At 40.8% G+C, this 21,849-nt stretch overlaps 2 protein-coding genes across 2 annotated transcripts; both read left to right on the forward strand.

Moving 5' to 3' along the window:
• Positions 1 to 5,932: 5,932 nt before the first annotated feature.
• LOC307077138 (15-hydroxyprostaglandin dehydrogenase [NAD(+)]-like) lies at positions 5,933 to 10,520 on the forward strand. The gene is made up of 7 exons (XM_079738442.1): positions 5,933 to 6,050; positions 6,179 to 6,302; positions 6,388 to 6,494; positions 7,821 to 7,917; positions 8,865 to 8,941; positions 9,379 to 9,542; positions 9,636 to 10,520. Exons 1-7 carry the CDS (start codon positions 5,958 to 5,960, stop codon positions 9,763 to 9,765), a joined length of 792 nt encoding a protein of 263 aa, XP_079594568.1. The 5' UTR covers positions 5,933 to 5,957; the 3' UTR covers positions 9,766 to 10,520.
• A 5,347-nt stretch (positions 10,521 to 15,867) lies between these two features.
• Positions 15,868 to 21,427, forward strand: LOC307076542 (15-hydroxyprostaglandin dehydrogenase [NAD(+)]-like). The gene is made up of 7 exons (XM_079737581.1): positions 15,868 to 16,186; positions 16,311 to 16,434; positions 16,543 to 16,649; positions 16,757 to 16,853; positions 19,594 to 19,670; positions 19,896 to 20,059; positions 20,157 to 21,427. The coding sequence occupies exons 1-7, from the start codon at positions 16,094 to 16,096 to the stop codon at positions 20,269 to 20,271; spliced, it is 777 nt and encodes a 258-aa protein (XP_079593707.1). The 5' UTR covers positions 15,868 to 16,093; the 3' UTR covers positions 20,272 to 21,427.
• The last annotated feature ends 422 nt before the right edge of the window (positions 21,428 to 21,849 follow it).

The following is a 21,849-nucleotide window of genomic DNA, read 5'->3' on the forward strand; positions in this document are numbered from 1 at the left end:
TTGCCACTGGAAGAGCACGTGTGCTCGATAGCTCCAATTACACGCTTTGTTTTCCACTTTTTGCCATCTGTGTTGAGTGCGCGTTGAGTGTTGTGGTCGTCATTTATTTTACAGTTCATATTCCACCTTATGACTTTTTGTTTGTGAAATTATTTTTGAGTGGCTACTACTGTGTGTGTGTGTGTGTGTGTGTGTGTGTGTGTGTGTGTGTGTGTGTGTGTGTGTGTGTGTGTGTGTGTGCTGCCTACTGTGACTGAGCTGAACAGTATAGCCCATATGTCATGTAGCCAGTTCTCCAGCAAGGGGAAACATGTTCTTTATGTTCTGTTTATATGTATGCAAATGCAGTTATGGACACATTCAAGACACAGTTAAAAGCTAATTTACAACCGTTTACACTTTAATCACACTTTTACAAACATTGGTAGAAAAATATAAATTTGTCACTTATAATATTACATCAACAAATCATGGTTATTGGTTTTGATTATTGAAATATGATGAAAAGGATCTTCCTTGCATCCACACACACTCAGGATTAAGGCCATCATTGTGCATATTGATTAATGCAATCTTTTAATAACATTTGGTGGTCTTGAAGACCCGTGTCTGGATACAGCCAGCAATGACGCGTGGGATCTTTGTTGTTTTTTTTATTGTCAAAGGAAATGAAAAACAAATATATTTAGGCCTACATAATGTGTAGTCCTGAATAAATAAATCTATTTTATACAGTACAGACTGTATAAAAGAGAGACAGCTAGGCTGCCTTGTTTATTAGGTGGGTCTTAAAAAGCAGACACATCAGTAATAATCTGATGGACAGTAGGGTATCAGGGACCAAGGCAAAGGCCTGTCTGGACCCAATATTACAACAAGGTGTAATTTAGAGGGTTGAATGGGTTAAAAGTCTTGTTAAACACTTAATTGTTGAAAGTTAAAGGGTAATTCCGGTGTAAAATGGATTTTGGATATGTTTTGTATGATAATGAGTTGAAACGCTCGTTTTGGAGCACAAAAACTGTATATAGACGCTTTCTTCAGTTGGCTGTTTTTAGCCGATTCTATCAAAACGCTGTAAACTTGGAACGATGGGGGCATTTGTTATGGTAAAAACTTACATCGCTATTTTAAACCACTTAAAAGGCTAAAAGTAGCCCGACACTTCTTTAGTAGTATAATAAGGGTCTTAACATATAAAACGAGGCATTGAGAACTTTGTAAGTGTACAGATTGTTTATTAAAAATTACATTTTATACACACAATACCGTCAGTAGATCGCCCGTCGACGCCATTTTGTTTTAAGACTCGATAAGTAGATTGGCGAACACAGAGCTTGCGTGTTGCTGACGGATGTCACAATCTCTGTGTTCGTCAATCTACCTATGCAGAGAAGAAGTGCTTTAATGAGCGGGGGGGGGATGTAGGATTAGAAGGATGGATGTCAAGTTAATGCTCATGCGCCAACAAAGATACAAAAGCCAATGTTGATTTTGTAAATAGTGGATGGCAGGGCTTGTTTGGGCTTGCAGACATATTTTATGAGTAGCACATTGGGGTACTGACCTACATGTAGGATTCTACGGCCAGCATGAATGTGGCAGTATCCACATCACTTTGCTGCCCAACTCAAAGTTCCCCCATGCCAGTATTTTGAAATACCACCTTTGGTTTAGTTGTGACAGCAAGGCCGTTTAGACGAGTGAGTCAGCAAATAGACATTTCACCATGCTTCCAACAAAACAGGCCTTTACCCAGAGGTTTGGCCCTTTTCTGGAATAATGTAAATGTTCTTTCAAACCATGGTATATATGGTCCACATGTTTGATTCACAAAACATTAACAATAGATCAGTCACTGACTGCTACTCCCTTTCTATCTCACTTACTTTGCCTTAATGCTGAATGCCTTTATCCACAACAGCCAGAGTAACACACACCCCACACCCACACCCACATACACACCCACCCACCCACACACACACACACACACACACACACACACACACACACACAGGCAGCTCCAATGCTCAGCCTTATCGAGAGTTGTCCTTCATACTGTAAATATGTACTGTGTTGGGGACTGGGACACCTATAGAGAGTTCACTCAAGCCTAGTGGAATATAATCAATGTATTGATGTACTAAAATGTCAGAATTTCTTTTAGCAAGAAAGATCTTTGGAACCTGACTTCATGAGACGACATGAGACTAAACTCTATGTGTGTTGGTGTGTTTTTGTGTGTGCATGTCTGCGTGTCACCAATAGTGCAAACCTTCCTCTCCCAATCTCAGGAATCTGAAGAAGTTTCAAAATGTGATAGCAGAAGCATAGCCACGCCAATATTGTTAGCCGGTTTTCATGCCAGTGAAAAATGCCCTCATCAACGTGATCTGAAGTAGAAGTCAATAATGAACCTAAAGCCACAATCTCTTACATACTCACCCATTCCAAACTCGAAGGCAACGGTACAATGTACATAGAAAAACAACCCAGAACCAAGACAAAGTGCACACTAACGAACACACACACACAAGCACACACACACACACACACGTGCCCTTGCACAAACAAAACACAGCATGCCACGCAGTAACACACACACACACACACACACACACACACACACACACACACACACACACACACACACACAGCGACACCATACTTTCCCCCCTGTCCCCTACCAGGGCCCCTCATTGTAAACACTGATATTTGGTACGGACGGCAGAATCCCATTCTTTGTAGATGATGACATCAGTGACATGTAAATCTCTCTGGCATTGTCCAGTCCTCTGGTGCTCTTTAGCATCGCAATCGCCAGCCAATCGCCAGCCAAACGCCAGTGGGCCCCAGGAATAAAAACTCCAGTCAGCAACTGGTCAGCAATTCACAATAGAAAGCTGGGAAATGGCATAGTAAGCAAGACGAGCAATCCTTGTTGACCTGGGCCAGGATGATGGCTGTGGAAATATTTATATATACTATAAATATATACACTTATATATATTTTTTTATATACTATTATAGTATATAGACATGCCAACTGGGACAGAACAGTGCCTTGACACACACACAAAAACCACAGCATGCGCTGACTTGTCAGGCTGTTATTAAAAACCCTGTGAGCAAACGCTGTACTCCTTCAAATTCTCCTCCCTAATGGCATGCAGCTCGACTTAACCAAGTAAACGGGGAGTCGTCAAGATGTCAGATTGCCTCACAATTGCGTCGGAGTGAAGCTCACCTGGTAATATGTGAGTCCTGTCGTGCTAACCAATGGTTGTGAAGTAGTTTAGTAATATATTATGATGCCGCACTTTTGGTTGCGTCGGGTTCTCTTAAAATCATAAAAATATGGGCACACATTACTCTATATTTTACAGTTCAAATCCCATATGTTTCACAAAAAGACCAAAAAAAAAGGAAAATAATTCCCGAGCCAAAAGGCTTACCCGGACCTTAAACATACTTTATTGCAAATTATTCAGACACAGTTATTCCAACACAAAAATGAAGGTTAAAAAGCATTGGAAATGTCTCATGGGTCCTTTCCCTGTCAGCCCTAAGGCCTGAAACCTATTTGGGTAGCAACATTCATGCACGCAACATTGGTTCTTTCTCAACACCAGTGTATGGCCCTCCTATCCTGCATGCCTTATATCTTCAATGAGACAGTAACCACTTAATCAGAGAAAGGACACAAAACACAAAAAAGGAAGAAGAGTTGCAAAAGTGAAGATGTATATGTGTGCCATTGGGTCACTTTAATTCAAAGAATCTTACAATAGTGCATAGAGTGCAAATACATGTGTAGCCCCAAAGGGAACACAACCCTAAACCCTGTCAGGGTTTAATACTTTACCAAAAGATACGTGAAGGGCAGAAACAATCAACTAGTTTCAATAGATGGGTGATGAACTCTTGAGAAGCAATGGAAAAGACATGGAAAGTTATCAGATGCCTGGGTGGGCTGTCCCGTAATCAGCCACTGTAAGAGCAGTGTTCAGCCTATCAGGATGGGGTGTACCCTACATGGGAATGACTGATAGCACTCAAAGGGTTGTCCATGCCTGCCTTCTCAGAAAGTATAAGCATGTTTACAGACCACTGGCACTAACCCCCCCCCCCCCCCATACACACCCGCACAGACACACACACAGAAACGCACGCACACACACATACCCCCCCCCCACACACACACATACAGTACATACAAACACACATACAGACATTCACACACACCCACATACATACATACATACATACATACATACACACACACACACACACACACACACACACACACACAGACACACACACACACACACACACACACACACACACACACACACACACACAGAATGCAACTATATTATGAATAAGCTTGCTTTATGGGATATTGTATCACTTATTAAATGTAGTGCCAAAACACCTTCCTCAGGCATTTCTGTGGATGTTTGATAGGTTCAAACATATTTGTTTCATGTTGGTTTGATAGTATTATATTGTTATGACATTATACAAGTATCATTATGACAAGCAGTTAAAGCGTCATGGTAAATGAAGGATAAAACTTATTCCAGTTTATCAACACGAGTAAACACTGAGTTTAGGCAATTCACCGCTTGCGCAAACTCTTGCTGAACGTTGGTGATTAGCCTTTTTCCGGTTGCAAAAATACAGTAAAGGGCAGAGGGCTCGGGTCCATTCATTATTGGCTCTATACCACCATCTAGTGGCTATATTTATTTAAACTGCTTGATCAATTACATGAAATGAACACTCAAGGCCTGTAGCTGACAGGCCCTTAGACATGCCTAGCACCAATTTAGCACACGCCTATACCATAAGAGACTTGTTGGTGGGAAAAAGGATAATCTCTCTTCTAATTGCAGTTTTCTTATTTCTGTGAGAAAGGTCTTGCTAGATGGGCAGGAGATTGAGAAGAAGGCCTTCCTGCAAACCGACTTTAATAAATAAATATATTTCTTCATCTTTCCAGATGGTGGGACTATTTTCAATGCTTTAGTAACTCCCTCACAATATAAATAGCACTGTGTCCCCTTAGTTTGAGTCGGATGGGTCTATAGTCTTTAATAGGTCCATGGTCTATAGGGAATGTGAGGTGGACGTCACACCATGTTGAAGGTATGGTGGTCATTTTAAGAGGTAGTTGCCTCTTGGGCTGATCCTTAAAACGGATCAACGGCTCTTCCCTTTTTGGATTTGAACCCAGTAACATGCTTCCCAGACCGTAGACAGAAAAAATATATATATTTGAAATGTGTTTTGAAGGGGTTCAACTTGAAATGCCGTAATTGAATTTCAAATAAGTGAAATCTAAATGAATACATTCAGATGACTTTGTTTGAATTCAAAGGTGTTTGCTTTTCCATATAGCCTACAAAATTCACAAAAAATTATAATAGTGTTTTACTAACTGATCAACCCTACCTTAGGAGCTTTTTCATCTTGACTGTTCTGTCCCATGCTACGCACACACAGTATGTTGTGGTTCAGTTACGCTGCCACCTGGTGCAGATCCTAGTACACTACAGAGATCTCTGTGTTTCAACATATGATAAGGTTCATATAGAGGACGCCAGGGGGTAGATCTTTCGGCGAGCATGCAAGGCTCATCTCTGGGGAAAAGGTATTGCGAGTCCGTTTCTTTTGGTACTTCTCAAAATTCAGATTAAGCCCAAACGCAAAGTATACGTGTCTATGTATGTGTGTGTGTGTGTGTGTGTGTGTGTGTGTGTGTGTGTGTGTGTGTGTGTGTGTGTGTGTGTGTGTGTGTGTGCGCGTGTTGAACTTGATGGGTGGAGTCGTCTAGGTACTTTGAGCAATGCTTTGGAATTCGTTTTTTAGCCAAAGCTTTCCACGTTGCTTTTCTTCTGTGCATTTCTTCTCTTACTGTCTGTAGGGAAGTTAAGACCCAGTTTGTCATCCAAATGGCGTTAGAAGGCAGAACAGCGGTGGTGACTGGTGCAGCGCAGGGGATAGGAAGAAGTATTTCTGAGATACTTCTCAAAAACGGTGCCAAGGTAAAATTTTACTTGCTAGACAAATTTAATTGCGAATGTGAAAGTCTGCATGTTGGTCAGGAAAGTATTTTTTATTAAATTTTTATTCCGTAAAGTGATAATCTGAGACTATTGATTTAATTTCTCAGGTTGCACTGTTGGATGTTGCTGAAGCTACTGGGACCACCTTGAAGAAGTCCCTGGATGGGCAATATGGACCGGAGCGCACACTGTTCATCCCCTGTGACGTTCAATCAGAGCAGCAGTTTAAAGGTCTGATTCGATTATAGAGACCTTCATGGAAAAATACAACTTAATGACTCGATTTGGTAATTGTATTTTGTTTGGTTTCAAACAGCTGCCCTACAGAAAGCTGTTGAGACATTTGGACATCTTGATATTTTCTGCAACAATGCGGGTATCGCCAATGAAAAGGACTGGGAGAAGACTGTCTCCATTAATCTGGTAAACCCAAGAAAACTGGTTTTGTATGAATTTATATATGTATATATATAATTAGAAAGATGCGTGTAGTGTTGAGGTATGCTTCATGCAGGCCTACACTGTAAATGTTTGACTGTAAATTTACATTAACACAGTGTGTTACTGTAAACACACAGTAATTTACCTTAAATATTTCACAGTGAATTACAATCAAAACACAACCGTATACTTTACATACACAGCTGCCATGCCAATCGATCTTTCTGCGATATAGCTGTATGCAGCTGTGGAATTACAGTGTCTTACTATAGTATTTTCCTACATTTTCTGTAATAGTAATGCAACTCAAGCATATTTTTCACTCAAGAAATGTAGACTTTGAATAATACCGTACAATATTTTACATTCATTTACATTTAACAAATGTACAGTTAAAATAGTTCTCTAACATACAACCAAACACTCATTAGACCAGCAAGAATGTTAAAGGTCTTCTTCCTTGTCTTGTTTCCCTGTGTTTCCCGTTTTACTTTGGTATCTCTTTCTTGTTTCTCCCCATGTCCTCTCAAGTTTCCCTCCTGTGTGATTACTGCTCCCTCCCCTAATGTGTTTCAGCTGTTCCTCATTGCGTGCCCTGTGTTTGGTATTCAAGCCCTTGTCTTTCCTTTGTTCCTTGTTGGATCATTGTAGTTTGTGGGGTTCCTTGCCTTTTGCGTTAATAAATTATCCTTTTCCTGAACTGTCTGCTATTGGGTCCTACCTGCCTGCCTGCCACCCGCTAACCATGACAATATTATACCAGAAGGTGTGAGTGTGATTACAAGTGGGCGACATTACAAGTGGGCGTGTCTACCTAGATGTATGATGGATAGAAGAGTAACGTTTGCCACAGTCCACACGGTAGGCTGGTAGACTGATCTATCCAGCACACATCTAGGTGGACACGCCCACTTTTGATATCAGAAGAGGCAGAATTTCTAAACGGCTTGTAACGCCTAATCACACTCACACCTGGTAGTATAATGTCACCTTTAAGCCAGCATGCATGCTATCAAGTCATCCACAACATCGAGGATGGGGTGACAGTGGTGCTCAATATTAGGAGGAAACATTGGTGCTAATTTAGAAAACATTCCTGACACAATGATGCGCTCAAATTGATAAAGTTGTGTTTCCAAAGAGCACCTGGCAGTGTGCTCTCTGCCATGCTATATCAGAAGGAGAACGTTGTAGCGTTAGGCTGCTGAATTTGGATTGACCAAACGCAGAGAGGACCAATCAGTCTGCTCATTCCCACATTGAATCACATGATGTATCCTGGTAATTAACAGTGTCTCCCTATCCTAGATGGGCGTTGTGAGAGGATCTTACCTGGCTCTGGAACACATGAACAAGCTGAGCGGAGGCCAGGGAGGAGTGATCATCAACATCGCGTCCCTAGCAGGTACAGGCCCACAAACGCCACTGTAAAGTGATCACTAATAACAGGAGAAAAAACTTCCAAACGACTGCTTTAAGCTCAGAGTTGGGATAGCGGTGTATAGAATAATCAATACTTATCGGACAATCGATACAATGGTCGGATACGGCTCAGCTGATTCAAAACACAAGATCGGAACCGACATTCGTTAAAGATCGATACAGCCACCAAAAACCACCACAGCAGCTTATGTGGAAATTAAAACATATTTTCTATTTTATTAATTAATGTACAACATGATTACCATCTATAAATTACAAGTCCTCTTCTTCCCAGGGCCTTGAAAGTGTGTACGCGAATGTACCCTTAATAACTGTGCAAGTATTGTGTTGATTGAGCGAAAACCTGTCAAAGTGTTAATAAAAGTGGAACTGTTCAGCGCCCCTTTCTACACTAACATCGCCATGAATATGAGACTGGGAGCAGCTTTCATTTGTAATTTGTCACTTTAAATAATTAAAACCATGTTTAAGATAACGGAAAAATGTTGGACTAATAATGACAGCATAAATTCGAAATCTGTCTGTAACCATAGCAGTATAAGTTAATAATATCTCATCATACGCTGGTTCTCTGGCTAGAAATGTAATGACCAAAGATATTATTAAAATCGGTAAAGCTAACAGGGAAATAATATATCTAGCCACAACAAAGGTCTACTTCCCTTTATGCATTAGCCCTACCTATATATTAAACATATATATTCAGTGTCTGTATCGTTTTTTGTATCGTATTGATAGACCATGTATCTAGATGCATATCGGTTTGTCTGAGAGGGTTTTGTTGTTTACCATGCATGTGTCCCTTAAATGGTATTTACCCTGCCATGACAAATTTCTCTGTTGAATCCCTACGTGTGTGTGTGTGTGTGTGTGTGTTTGTGTGTGTGTGTGTGTGTGTGTGTGTTACAGGACTTGGTCCACTTCCAGGTGCACCCGTGTATACAGCAACCAAACATGGGGTGGTCGGTTTCACAAGATCCATGGCGGTAAGCAATGTCTTTGTCCTAAAGGATGGGGAGCTGAGATTTGAACCAGAGCTTTTGGTGATAACATTGGTGATATTGCAAGCCAAGCATTAATCCTCTAGCAGGTTTATTGCCCTAAACCAAAGAACCAATGTTATCCCTTCAGAGCCATGATCAAAGTGATGAGCAACTGAGTTTACCCCGTATCACCTTTCTGTGGAAACTAGCACAATTGCAATATCAGTCTGAACGGCAGACATATATGCTATGCAGGTGCCATAGAACACAATGCATAAACTGTTGAACTCAGACACAAGGCTGAATTCATCACTCACTTACTACTTTACTTATATCAAATAGAGATTGTCTTCTCTCCTGCATCTCACCTTTGGTATTTTTAACAGATTAAATTACTGAACAACTGGCCCATGTTTGTGTTGTTCTCTTCGATGTTCCAGGAAACCTCTAAGAGGTCAGGCTATGGTGTACGCTTTAACTTGATTTGCCCTGACTTTGCCAAAACGGACGTCCTGAATTGCCTGGATGCAACGGCAACACTTGGACAATTCGCCCACCTAGCAGATCCGACCAGAAAATTTGTGGAACAGCATGGACTTTTGGAGTGAGTTATTGCCTATTATGAGTCGAATCTTCTTAAATTGTAACTATATTTTTTGAATGCCATTACATTTACAAATCTGTTTTGATGTTCCAGTGTGTCTCAGGTGAGCGAAGCCTTCCTACAGCTGGTGTTTGATGAAACCAAAGATGGAGCATCTCTCATGGTGCTCCTCAAAGGATCGCGGTACTACACGTCTAACTTCCTCGAGTGGTCTGATATTTGAGAAAATAGAAGACATTTACTAAAAGCCACTGAAAGATACGACTAATAGATACCATAGATTTGTGTTAGCTGTGCTAAACAATTTTAATCTGTACTGAAGCCAAATCATGGTCTAAGCATGCTGCTTTAATGATCTTGTAATCTCTGTCTTTTATAAGCCGTATATTTTACTTTTGAGGAATGTCATACGAGAGGGAGTGCTGATATTCAGTATAACAGTACGACTGTGCATGGGATATTGCTTTATTACAGTCTCTCATTTTATTAGTTCAGAAACTGGAGTGGGAACGGACTGTTGCCAAGCTTGTTAGAAACACCTGTAAAGCGGAGTGAAACCAGCTCAGTTAAAGTCCTAGGGCTGTTATACTTATATCAGCACTCATGGAAGGCCTCTTGTCCAATCAAATTACTAGGACAGAACTAACTGTTTTAGATTATTAATTGCTATTAGTAGCATTTAACTTTACCAGAGGTAGTCCTGACTTGCAAATCATTGTCGAAAAGGCCCTAACATCACCATGTTTAATTAAATATCAATGTTTACTGCAAGCCTTTTCAACGTTTAAGTAACAAGAGGGATGGGTCAGTGTTCATCAGGCCGATGGAAAGCTGAACCAGCTGCTGGGCTGGAGTTCATCACAAGATGATACATTTTATGTCGGGGTCATGAACTAACTATAATTTGTAAATGATTATCCCCTATCTGTTTCATCTCCATCGATTTGTATCAAAGTTCTCTTACAATGCAAGAGTTACCCAAACATGTTTTCTTTTATATTGCCTCACATGCATTGAATAAACACGCTTGCATCTCTCGGCCGTTGAACCTCTCTATGTGGACCTATAAAGTGTTCTTTCAAGAAGTCATTGTTTTATACACTTACATTTCATCTAGGTGTTAGAGAGATGTTATCCTTTCAATAGCAGAAAATTTAAAATAGGCTCCGTGGTCATGTTATCGCAGTCTATGGACGTAAATCCAAACAACACTCACACTGGATGTCTAATGTGCAGTACATCTGTAACACATGCAACAAGTCATGTAAATAACATGCAATTTTTAGATCAACTTTGAACCACACTGGGTGGGAATTTGGACCACGTCTATCGTTTCTGGATGCACTGTTTAAGACTCAAGAGTCACCCAAGCTTATAACAATTAGGCTAATTTATTTGAGTAATAAACATACAATAACATATAACAAACATATCACAAACATACAATAATCTGAGGCATCACAATAATCCGAGGCCTCAGATGGGACTGTTACACATGTCCTCATTTCATCCGGAGCCCATCTGAACTCTGTTTCACCCCTGGTACTTAACTACTTGCAGATGTCCCTGAGTCATTCAGGACATCTGCAACCAGCTCCTCCCCTTCGAGGATTGGCTCTATCGATGGCTAGCGTGTTTTCATTGGTGGTAACAGGAACACCAAGGTGCTCCTATTGGTGGAGCTTCAACTATTGCTTAAAGGCCTACGTGCAGGTTAACCGGAAGTTTTGATTAATGGGTACATAAAGCACTCATATGTGTATCATTTATGAAATGTCTCCGAAATAGTGTTAAAGTCCAGTTGTTGTCGGTTTTGGCAGTAACGGGTGTTTTCTAAGCCATTCGGCCATTATTTATTGGTTGTGTGTTAATTGTGTGTAGTTCCACTGTTGTGTGATCGCGACCATGAGTGTTGTGTGTGTTGGTCAGGTGTGTCGTGTTTCTGTTACGGTCGTTGGTCATTAATAAAGGCAGTCCGTAGTCGTGCGGCGTATGGGGCACGGAACTGAATAATTTGTTGAACCTGGGCTCCCGTCTCGTCCTTCCCGTGCTGCTCGCCACAATATTTTAAAGTAACACTGACATAGGAGGCTGCATTGGCTAATGTTTTTTGGATGCACGTTGATTTATAACAAGGAGAGGCAAAGTTGTGCATTACAATGCAAACACGACAATAATTGACACCAATTTGGCGCACTTACAAGAGCAATCAACTGAATAAATGGCAGGTATAGCCAATCGACACGCAATTAGTGCACTTGCAAATGAGTGCCTGCAAGTAGGACCGATCGTGGTGTGACATTATTCAACCATCAATCTACCGCAAATACGACCAGACAGATGTACATTGAACACATACACACAGCACATCGTCCAACCCGGCGGATGCTGACAGACAGCCCACAACAAGCGAAACATCACCATGGCGGGTGTGCTCTCTCTCACTCTCGCACGCCCGTACACAATCACTCAAACTTATCCAACTCCAAGGCTAGGCTGCTTCACTAAGACCACAACTAACCACAAGGCCTTCATAACCATGCAGTATGCCGAAGCCGGAAAGGACACACGCACAGTCGCACACACTCATCTTATGCAAAACAATCCGTTTTATCATCAACATTCACTCACTACAAAGATTTAAAGACTAGCCTCTTACCATAAGTTAGAATAGACTCAAAGTATGTGATTGATACAGTCTGGTTTAGCTTTCGCTTGCTATCCGTTTTTAGTATGACTTCTCAACATTATGTCTTTCTTGTGTTAGTCGCACATGGCTAAATTGCATACGTGCACACGACTGGCTGGCTGCGCAATGAAAATAAAATAACATATTTAATTCTCTCTCTCTCTCTCTCTCTCTCTCTCTCTCTCTCTCTCTCTCTCTCTCTCTCTCTCTCTCTCTCTCTCTCTCTCTCTCTCTCTCTCTATATATATATATATCAACGCATGTGTCTAGTTTTAATGTGATGTATTTCGTGTATGTCCAGTCAGACTTGTTGTTTCCTTGTTCTGTGTGGTCTTGTAAGCTACTGTGTGAGCCGAATCACCTAAATGAATTCCCGAAGAATTGTGTAGTTTGGTATTAATAAATACTTCGGTAGAGGGGGCTATTCCCCACTATTCACTTATAATATAATTATAAGTGAATAGTGGGGAATAGCCCCCTCAACAATTATAGAATAATTGTTAATTAAATGTTTTAGTATATACTACACGTGAACACTCCAAAAATAAACAAGATAACACCTTTTGCCGGGATTTATTGGTTTTAATTAGTGGTTTATTTGTTATTATTAGTGGACATTTTGCGATGAAAACAATATCGAGTCTGAGGTGTCAATCATGGGATATTGCCCAATATCCCGAGATAGCGAACCAATCAAATTACGCCATCTTAGGAGGTTCACGTTCATAAAGGGAAGTAGACCTTTGTTGTGGCTAGATATATTATTTCCCTGTTAGCTTTACCGATTTTAATAATATCTTTGTTCATTACACACACACACACTGCTTCCTGTCATAAAACTCTCTAAGGCGAACACCAACGGGGACCCTGTCGCCATATGTTTCTCCAGAACATCAAAGACTTTTGTAACATCAGTATTTCCTTCCCTTAACAGAAATCGAACCGTCAGTTTTGCTTCCCCCTTGAGGTGTTGTTTGAGCAACTCGATTTTATCTTCTTCCGGGACTCTGGCTATCTTGAAACTAGACTTCATGGATGCTATCCGCTCCTCAACGCATGGTTCACCTTGGGCTGGGCTACCAGTGAAATCTGAACATTTTCTCTCTCTTGGAATATACAAGGATGCGGGGATCTTGGCCTGCTGTTCGATAACAGTCTTTGCCATTGACAGAGCCTCCCTCTGATCTTGTCTGGCCTGATCAAGAAGTGCCGGTTTGAGACCGAGGACAAGGTTGACAAACTGCAAACATCTGTTGACTTCTGTTACAGAGCCGTATGCAACATTCCGCAAACCTACCAGGACGCCATAGCATCAACAAAGTCAAAGCAGTGGAAAAATGCAATTGATGAGGAGATGCGATCACTGGAGGAGAACGAGACTTACAGCCTCACTCAGTTGCCACCGGGTAAACAGGCAGTGGGGGGTAGGTGGGTCTATGCACTCAAGAGTGATATTGACGGATCAGACAAGTACAAGGCGAGGTTTGTAGCGAAAGGCTACGGTCAAAAACAAGGGATTGACTATGAAGAGACATTTTCACCTACAGCAGATATGACAAGTGTGAGGGAGGTCATGCAAAAAGCAGCACAGGAGAATCTTATTTTGTACCAGATGGACGTTAAGACGGCCTATTTGCATGCATCGATTGACTGTGAAATATATATGGAGCAACCACAAGGTTTTGAGAAAGAGTCTGAAACTGGTGGAAAAATGGTGTGTAAATTACAGAAGTCTTTATATGGTCTAAAACAGTCAGGGAGAAATTGGAATGTAATGTTACATACATATCTTACTGAAAATGGTTTTGAAGAGAATCCTGCAGACAACTGTGTGTACAAAAGAGAAAAACAGCACAAAAAGGTTATTTTGATCATATGGGTTGATGATCTAATTGTAGCCGCTAGCGATGAGGATGTACTGAACAGTGTGAAGAGAATGCTCGCAGAGAGGTTCAAGATGAAGGATCTAGGGATGTTGAACCATTTTCTGGGGATAGACTTTAACCAAACAGAGGGTCAGGTTACAATGTCACAGCAGAGATATGCAACCAAGATACTAGAGAGGTTTGAAATGCAGGATTGCAGGCCAAGAGAGACTCCATGTGAGCCAAAGCTTGAGTACTCAGAGGATGCTGACAAAATGAAAGAGCCAAAGAAGTACAGGGAGGCAGTGGGAAGTTTAATATACTTGTCCACATGCACTCGACCAGATCTAAGCTTTGTGGTCAGTAAATTATATCAGCATTTTGCTGAACCAACTGAAGAACATTGGAACACAGTAAAACATGTGTTCAGATACCTCAAAGGTACAAAAGAACAGAAGTTGTGCTTCAAAGGAAGCGACACAAAGGGACTAGGTCTTAGAATATACTGTGATGCTGACTGGGCCTCAGACGTAACAGATAGGCATAGTATGACAGGATATTGTGCCAGTTTGAGTGAGGGAAGCTCTCTCATCTCATGGAAAAGCAGAAAACAACCAACAGTAGCGTTATCTACATGCGAGGCTGAGTACATGTCTTTAGCATCAGCCTTACAGGAATGTATCTACTTAGAACAGCTACTAGAAGGCATGGACAAATACAAATATACACAAACAAAGGTGTACGAAGACAATCAGGGTACTATTGCACTAGCCAGAAACCCAGTAAGCAGGCAAAGGTGCAAGCACATAGATATTAAGTACCACTTCATCAGGGAAACTGTAAATAATGGAAGGGTAACTTTGGAATACTGCCCTACTGAGCAAATGATTGCCGATGTGTTGACAAAGCCAGCCACTAAGTTAAAGCTAAACAAGTTTGCTCAGGATATGTTTGGCACTTAAAAGTGCAGAGTATATTTGTGTGTTAAGCCAAAGAGGGAAACCGTGTTATTGTTCTGTTTTTCAGGTAACCCAGTGAGCTAAGTGTGAGTAGGGGTGTTAAGTATTAATATATGTGTCAAGTGTTGATATATGATTACGCCCTTACTTTGAAGGGACAACCTGATGACGTCACTACGTTCTTGTGAAGCAACGCGCAGGTCAACTGTCCCGTTGTTCTTTTGTTGTTGGAACTGACTGGACACTGGACAGTAGTCAGTCATGTATTCTAGAGAATAAATACGCCAAAGGCTAAAGAGAACTTATCGATCTGCTTATTCTTCACAACGCCAGAGAAGAGGAGTCACCGCTCCATCTAAGCTTAACACCATTGTTTCTTCTATCTAGGCAACTGTCTCCCTATCTTCATACACGTCTGTTGTAGAGGTGTCACAATTCCACTGGCAACCGTTGAATAACTTAACAGAACTATTCACAATATTATAAGATCAGTCTCTTGTTATTTACTTCCTTGCTCTACTTTATTTTTATTTTATTGTATTTATTATTATTTTCTAGACCACTGGAATTTCATCTCCAGCAATGACTGCTATTGCATTTTTGTTGCACAATTAGACAGAATAAAGAACTTATAGTTACGCTGCCACCTGGTGGATATCCTAATACAGTACAGAGCTCTCTGTGTTTTAAAATACGTGAAAGTTCATATTTGACGCCAGGGGGTATCGGCGAGCATGTAAGGCTCATCTCTGGAGAAACGATAATATCTGGTTGGTTTCGGTTTGGTTAAGAGTATTTCGCGAGTTCGGTTTCTTTTAGTTCTTCTTAGTATTCTGTTTAAACCCGAACGCAAAGTGTATGTGCGTGCGTGCGTGTGTGTGTGTGTGTGTGTGTGTGTGTGTGTGTGTGTGTGTGTGTGTATGTGTGCGTGCTTATGTGTGACAATGGGCGGAGTCGTGTAGGTACGTTGAGCAATACTTTGGGATTAGTTATATAGCCAAAGCTTTCCGCGTTGCTTTCTTCTGTAACGGGCGTCAAATGGCGTTAGAGGGCAGAACTGCGGTGGTGACTGGTGCAGCGCAGGGGATAGGAAGAAGTATTTCTGAGATTCTTCTTAAAAACGGTGCCAAGGTAAAGTTCTACTTGCAAGGCGAATTTAATTGGGAATGTGACATTCTGCATGTTGGTCAAGTAAAATCGAGAAGGCTTTTTACCGTTAAGTGATAAACGGAGACTATTAATTTATTTTTCTCAGGTTGCACTGTTGGATGTCGCTGAAGCTACTGGGACCACCTTGAAGAAGTCCCTGGATGGGCAATATGGACCGGAGCGCACATTGTTCATCCCCTGTGACGTTCAATCCCAGCAGCAGTTTAAAGGTCCGAATAAAGAAACCTACATATATTTTGGCTATTTGTGTGATTCAATGTAAAACATCAAAGGTCATGACTGGATATGGTCATTGTATTTTGTTTGGTTTTAAATAGCTGCCCTGCAGAAAGCTGTAGAGACATTTGGACGTGTTGATATTTTCTGCAACAACGCGGGCATCGCCAATGAAAGTGATTGGGAGAAGGCAGTCTCCATTAATCTGGTAAACCCAAGATACATGATATATCATTTTTAATACGTTTCTATACATTTGAAAGAGATGAAGGTATTGCTGTGGTACGTTGCTTGTAAGCCTACCCCTATCCCTAGATGGGCGTTGTGAGAGGATCTTACCTGGCTCTGGAACACATGAACAAGCTGAGCGGAGGCCAGGGAGGAGTGATCATCAACATCGCGTCCCTAGCAGGTACAGGCCCACAAACGCCACTGTAAAGTGATCACTAATACCAGAAGAGATAAGTGTAAAGACTTTTTTGTGTTTGTTAGTGTGTGTGTGTGTGTGTGTGTATGTGTGTGTGTGTGTGTGTGTGTGTGCGTGCGTGCGTGCGTGTGTGTGTGCGTGCGTGCGTGTGTGTGTGTGGGGGGGGCGTGTAGGTTAAGGGTTTACTCTGTAAACATTCATGTATTTATTCATGCTGAATGTCGACATTATCAATCATTCCCATGTCGGCTACATCCTGTCCTGATAAGGCTGAACACTCGCATAGTGGATGATTACAGGACAGCCCACTCACACTGTAGTGGCTAAAACTCCCTTCTTGTGCATTTGTAAATTGCTCTAAACATATTCAGTCGATTAACCACTCTTTGACAGAAAGAACGAGATCTACGCGTGTTTACTGTTGAAACGACGGTAGAAAAAACAATGCGTTCGCTCCGTCTTTACTGAATGCCATAAAAAGATACAAAACAGTTTTACTCTCCCTCAATGCTACGGCATAACAGAGCCCTCTATAGCAACCAATGTTCTATGCATCTCTAATAAGTATAAGCAATGAAAACAAGTACACTAAACAGTTATTAAACTAAAAAGCAAAACTATGCGAAACAATTAGTTAATCAATATAATAAACAATCACTAAATATTAATCTAAATACATAATATTTAAATCCTAATAATATTTAAGTCTAAATTACAATATGGTAAAATGGCACTAACACACACATCTGATGACTTCCCATGGCTTTTCCATTGGTTGAAAAAGCCATTGAACCAATTGGTTCTCATCACAAATGAAATGTCGGTGCCTTTAGCCCTCATAGCTGGCTACCGGCATGTGTGTGAGTGAGATAATGTGACCCACCCCTTGCTATCAAGGAAGTGGGATAGAGTTAGTTTCATATTCGATTGGCTATATATATGATGTTCAACCTGAATAACCAATCGTTAACTATTGTTAACAATGGGACAGAACACGTGTTGGGTTGGTTTGACCGAAGAGCTCGGTTTTACCATTTTACCCAGAATGATGGGTTGTATAAGAATGCTGGGTTGTTTATTTGACCCAACCTATAGCCCTTTCCAAGCACTGTATGACGGACCTTCTCCAGATTATACCCAGCGGGGCTGCTGTATGAGCCGACACAAGTTCACCGCTCCAGGCCCCTTTTATCTTCTCGCCCATATTTCCATTTCTAACTTCTTTCTGCTTCACTCTTCTGTTGATATATCAGATAGGTCTAAATAAATTCAGTGTTGATATACCCTCTATAAGAGTCAGCATCACAGAGTTGGAAACCTCACCTGCGCTCTACGATGTGTTATAAACCAAACACTGTGACTACCTCTGCATACTGTCTGCATCCTGTCTTCCTCCTACTCGCTCCAACGAGGAGCCACCCCTCACCTAAAGTATCCAGCGTATATCCAACATGTGTGAACGCGTCTGTTGCCACAAGGTGCATATCTAGATGCATATCGGTTTGTCTGAGAGGAAGAGATATTCAATCCTAAAATGTGGTTTTGTTGTATACGCGTGTGTGTGTGTGTGTGTGTGTGTGTGTGTGCAGTGTTGGGAAAGTTTGCTTTCTACGTGAACTAGTTCAAAGTTCAGTTCACAAATTTTAAAATGAACTAGTTAAGTTAAACGTTCATAATTCAAAATTTTGAACTTAGTTCACAGTTCCAAAAATGAACTAGTTCATAGTTATTTTTCTCAATATGTTGCTGTGAGCTATTATTTTTTTCCGGTATTTTGAACACTGAGCCCCCTTTCTGGTTTGTCTAGGATGAAATAGAGTGGTTGAATCAAGTATCGTAGCGAAATACAGTTTCTATCATATTTTATTGCACATTTAGCACATTTTGTAAATCCCATTGATTTCTGTTGGAAGACTCATTGCTCGTTGGCCGGAAACGGAAAGGGGGGGTGTTCACGTTTGGTTGTAGTCTTTTCGCTTGGTTCTAGTCCTACTGTTGGGACGGAGAACTGAGCAAAAAGACTACAACCAAATGTAAACAGCCCCCCTTTCCGTTTCCGGCCAACAAACAATGATTCTAGGAGGTATTCTTGTCCGCTGAGCTATGAGCCAGAGAGAAAGCTAACGTTTTTCGTATTGTACATATTTATAATTCGAAATTCGTCCCAGCCTTTATACCACAGATACTCTAGGGTCTATAGCATATAACCGCGTTGTCTGATTACAGTTTCATTGAATTGAATTGAATTCATTTTTCACAATTTACCAGCTCTCGTTTTAAGAATAATCACTGCGCCATTCGTTTCAATGGGAATCGCGGCGGTCTATACTTTCAACATGAAGTGTACATATTTATAATTTGAAATTCGTCCCTTTATACCACAGAAAATATAGGCTCTATAGTATATAACCGCGTTGTCTGATTACAGTTTAATGTAACAGTGACAGAGATAACCATGGCAACCGGTCAAACAAATTTTCTTTTTGTGATCATTCTGTGCGCGCATCCGCCGTGTTGATAAACAAAAAATCCCCCTATTGAACGAAGTTAAACCGAGTGAGCGTGCTGTTCACAGACACCAGAATGAACGAGTTCACAGTAACGTTCATGAGGCAGTAATACAGTACGTTCAGTTCACGTTCGCCCAAAATATGAACGAGTTCATGAACTATCGTTCAATGAACGCGTTCAGGCACAACACTGTGTGTGTGTGTGTGTGTTACAGGACTTGGTCCATTTCCAGGTGCACCCGTGTATACAGCAACCAAACATGGGGTGGTTGGATTCACAAGATCCATGGCGGTAAGCAATGTCTAAAGGATAGGGAGCTGGGGTTTGAACCAGAGCTTTTCAGACATTGGTGATGTTACAAGCTAAGTATTCATCCTCTGGCTGGTTCACTGACCTAAATCACTAATTTACTACTTTACTTATATCATATAGAGATCCCGACCATTGGTTTGTTGAATTTAACAGATTCAATTAATGAACAACCTGCCCATGTTTGTGTTCTCTTCGATGTTCCAGGCAACCTCCAAGATGTCAGGCTACGGTGTACGTTTTAACATGATTTGCCCTACTTTCGTTCAAACGGACATCATCAATTCCCTGACTAGCCCGGCAGCTCTTGGACAATTCGCCCACCTTGCAGATCCCACCAGAAAATTAATGGAACAGCATGGAGTTTTGGAGTGAGTTATTGCCTATTATGAGTCAACGTCGAATCCTCCTTAAATGTGAATAGCTTTTGAATGCCATTACATTTACAAATATGTTTTGATGTTCCAGTGTGTCTCAGGTGAGCGAAGGCTTCCTCCAGCTGCTGTTGGATGAAACCAAAGATGGTGAAGCTCTCGTTGTGATTAGTAAAGGATCGCAGTACTACACGTTTCCATCATTATAATGGCATTTCAGAAAATCAAAGACATTTATGAAATCCTGAACCCCATTGAAAGATACGCCTTCTAGATACCATCGATCTTTGTAATCTTGTGCTCAAACTATTTTAAACTGTGCTGAAGCCAAATCATGGTCTTAGATTTGAGGAGCAGCATGCTGCTTTAATGCCCTTGCAATCTCTGTCTTTTATAAGCCGTATATTTTACTTTTAAGCAATGTCACACTAGAGGGAGTGCTGATATTCAGTATAACAGCGGGAGTGTGATATTGCAGTTGTAGCGCGAGTGTGATATTGCAGTTGTAGCACGAGTGTGATATTACAGTTGTACAACCGCAATGAATTTGCTCACAGTAATAAGCGACACCAGCTTTGTTTATTTAAAGATTTATCTGCCAACTCAAAAAGTTCAGAAACTGGACTGGGAATGGGCTGTTGTTAATATTTACCTGCACACTAGCTTGCTACTTTGTGTAGGTCATACCCGCATGCCAGCTATTTTGTATAACCTACATTTGTCTGTATGGTTCCATTTATGGTGAAACCTGTGAAAATGGGAATCTATTGTGATCCAGCATGATCAGACGCTATGATTCTTCATGTTAATAACAGAAACACATGTAAAGCGAAGTGATACCAGGTAACCTCAGCTAAAGTCCTCCCGCTGTTATACTTGTATGGAAGGCCTCTCTTCCAAACAAATGATTTTGTTGGACCGAATTTTTCGGAACTAACTGTTGAAATGATTAATTGCTATTAATAGCATTTAACATTATCAGAGGTAGTCATGACTTGCAAATCGTTATCGAAAAGGCCTTAACTTCACCATATTTTAACAAATTATTTTATTTCAAAGTATATTTGAGATGTCCAAATAATGTGTCCATCAAGTTACACGATGGATAGATCAGTGTCCCTCACACTGGTGGTCGTCTGAACCAGCTGCTGGGCTAGAGGTCATCAATTGACATCTGGGTGGACGCTTTTATTTCACAAGTTGATACAATTTATATCAGGGTCATGAAATAACTGATTTGCAAATGACTAACCCGTATCTCGTTTATCACCAGCAATTGTATCAAGTTTCTCTTGCAATGTTTATCCAAACACATGTTTATTGTTTTATTGCCTTACATGCTTTGAATAAACCTGTATCTCTCGGCCGACCTTTCTGTTTACCAATAATTAAGTATGTTAACTCAAGTAGCAGAACATTTTCCGTAGCAGAACCTTGACAAACCTGTCCAAATTCAAATGTTATTGCAGACTATGGACGATAATGAAACAACACACGTATAGAATGTCTAATGTGCGATTGCACTAGATCCTAAGCTCCTATTGGTGGAGCTTCAATTATATAATGGTATTGATACCTTTAGTGCTTAGATTATACAACATATCAAACAAATGACTAAGTACTTTTTAATATTTAGTGATTACATAAAAATGTTATCAACCACACATATTGCTGAAAGCTGTTTCTTTGACAACATACACAAATGCATAACATCATTTACACTGGGTCCAGCTTCAGTTCTTTTTGGTGAACAACAAAAGAAAAACTGGATCTCTTCCAATACATTC

The sequence above is a fragment of the Pollachius pollachius genome (assembly GCF_949987615.1).
Source record: "Pollachius pollachius genome assembly, chromosome: 6".
NCBI lineage: Eukaryota > Metazoa > Chordata > Actinopteri > Gadiformes > Gadidae > Pollachius > Pollachius pollachius.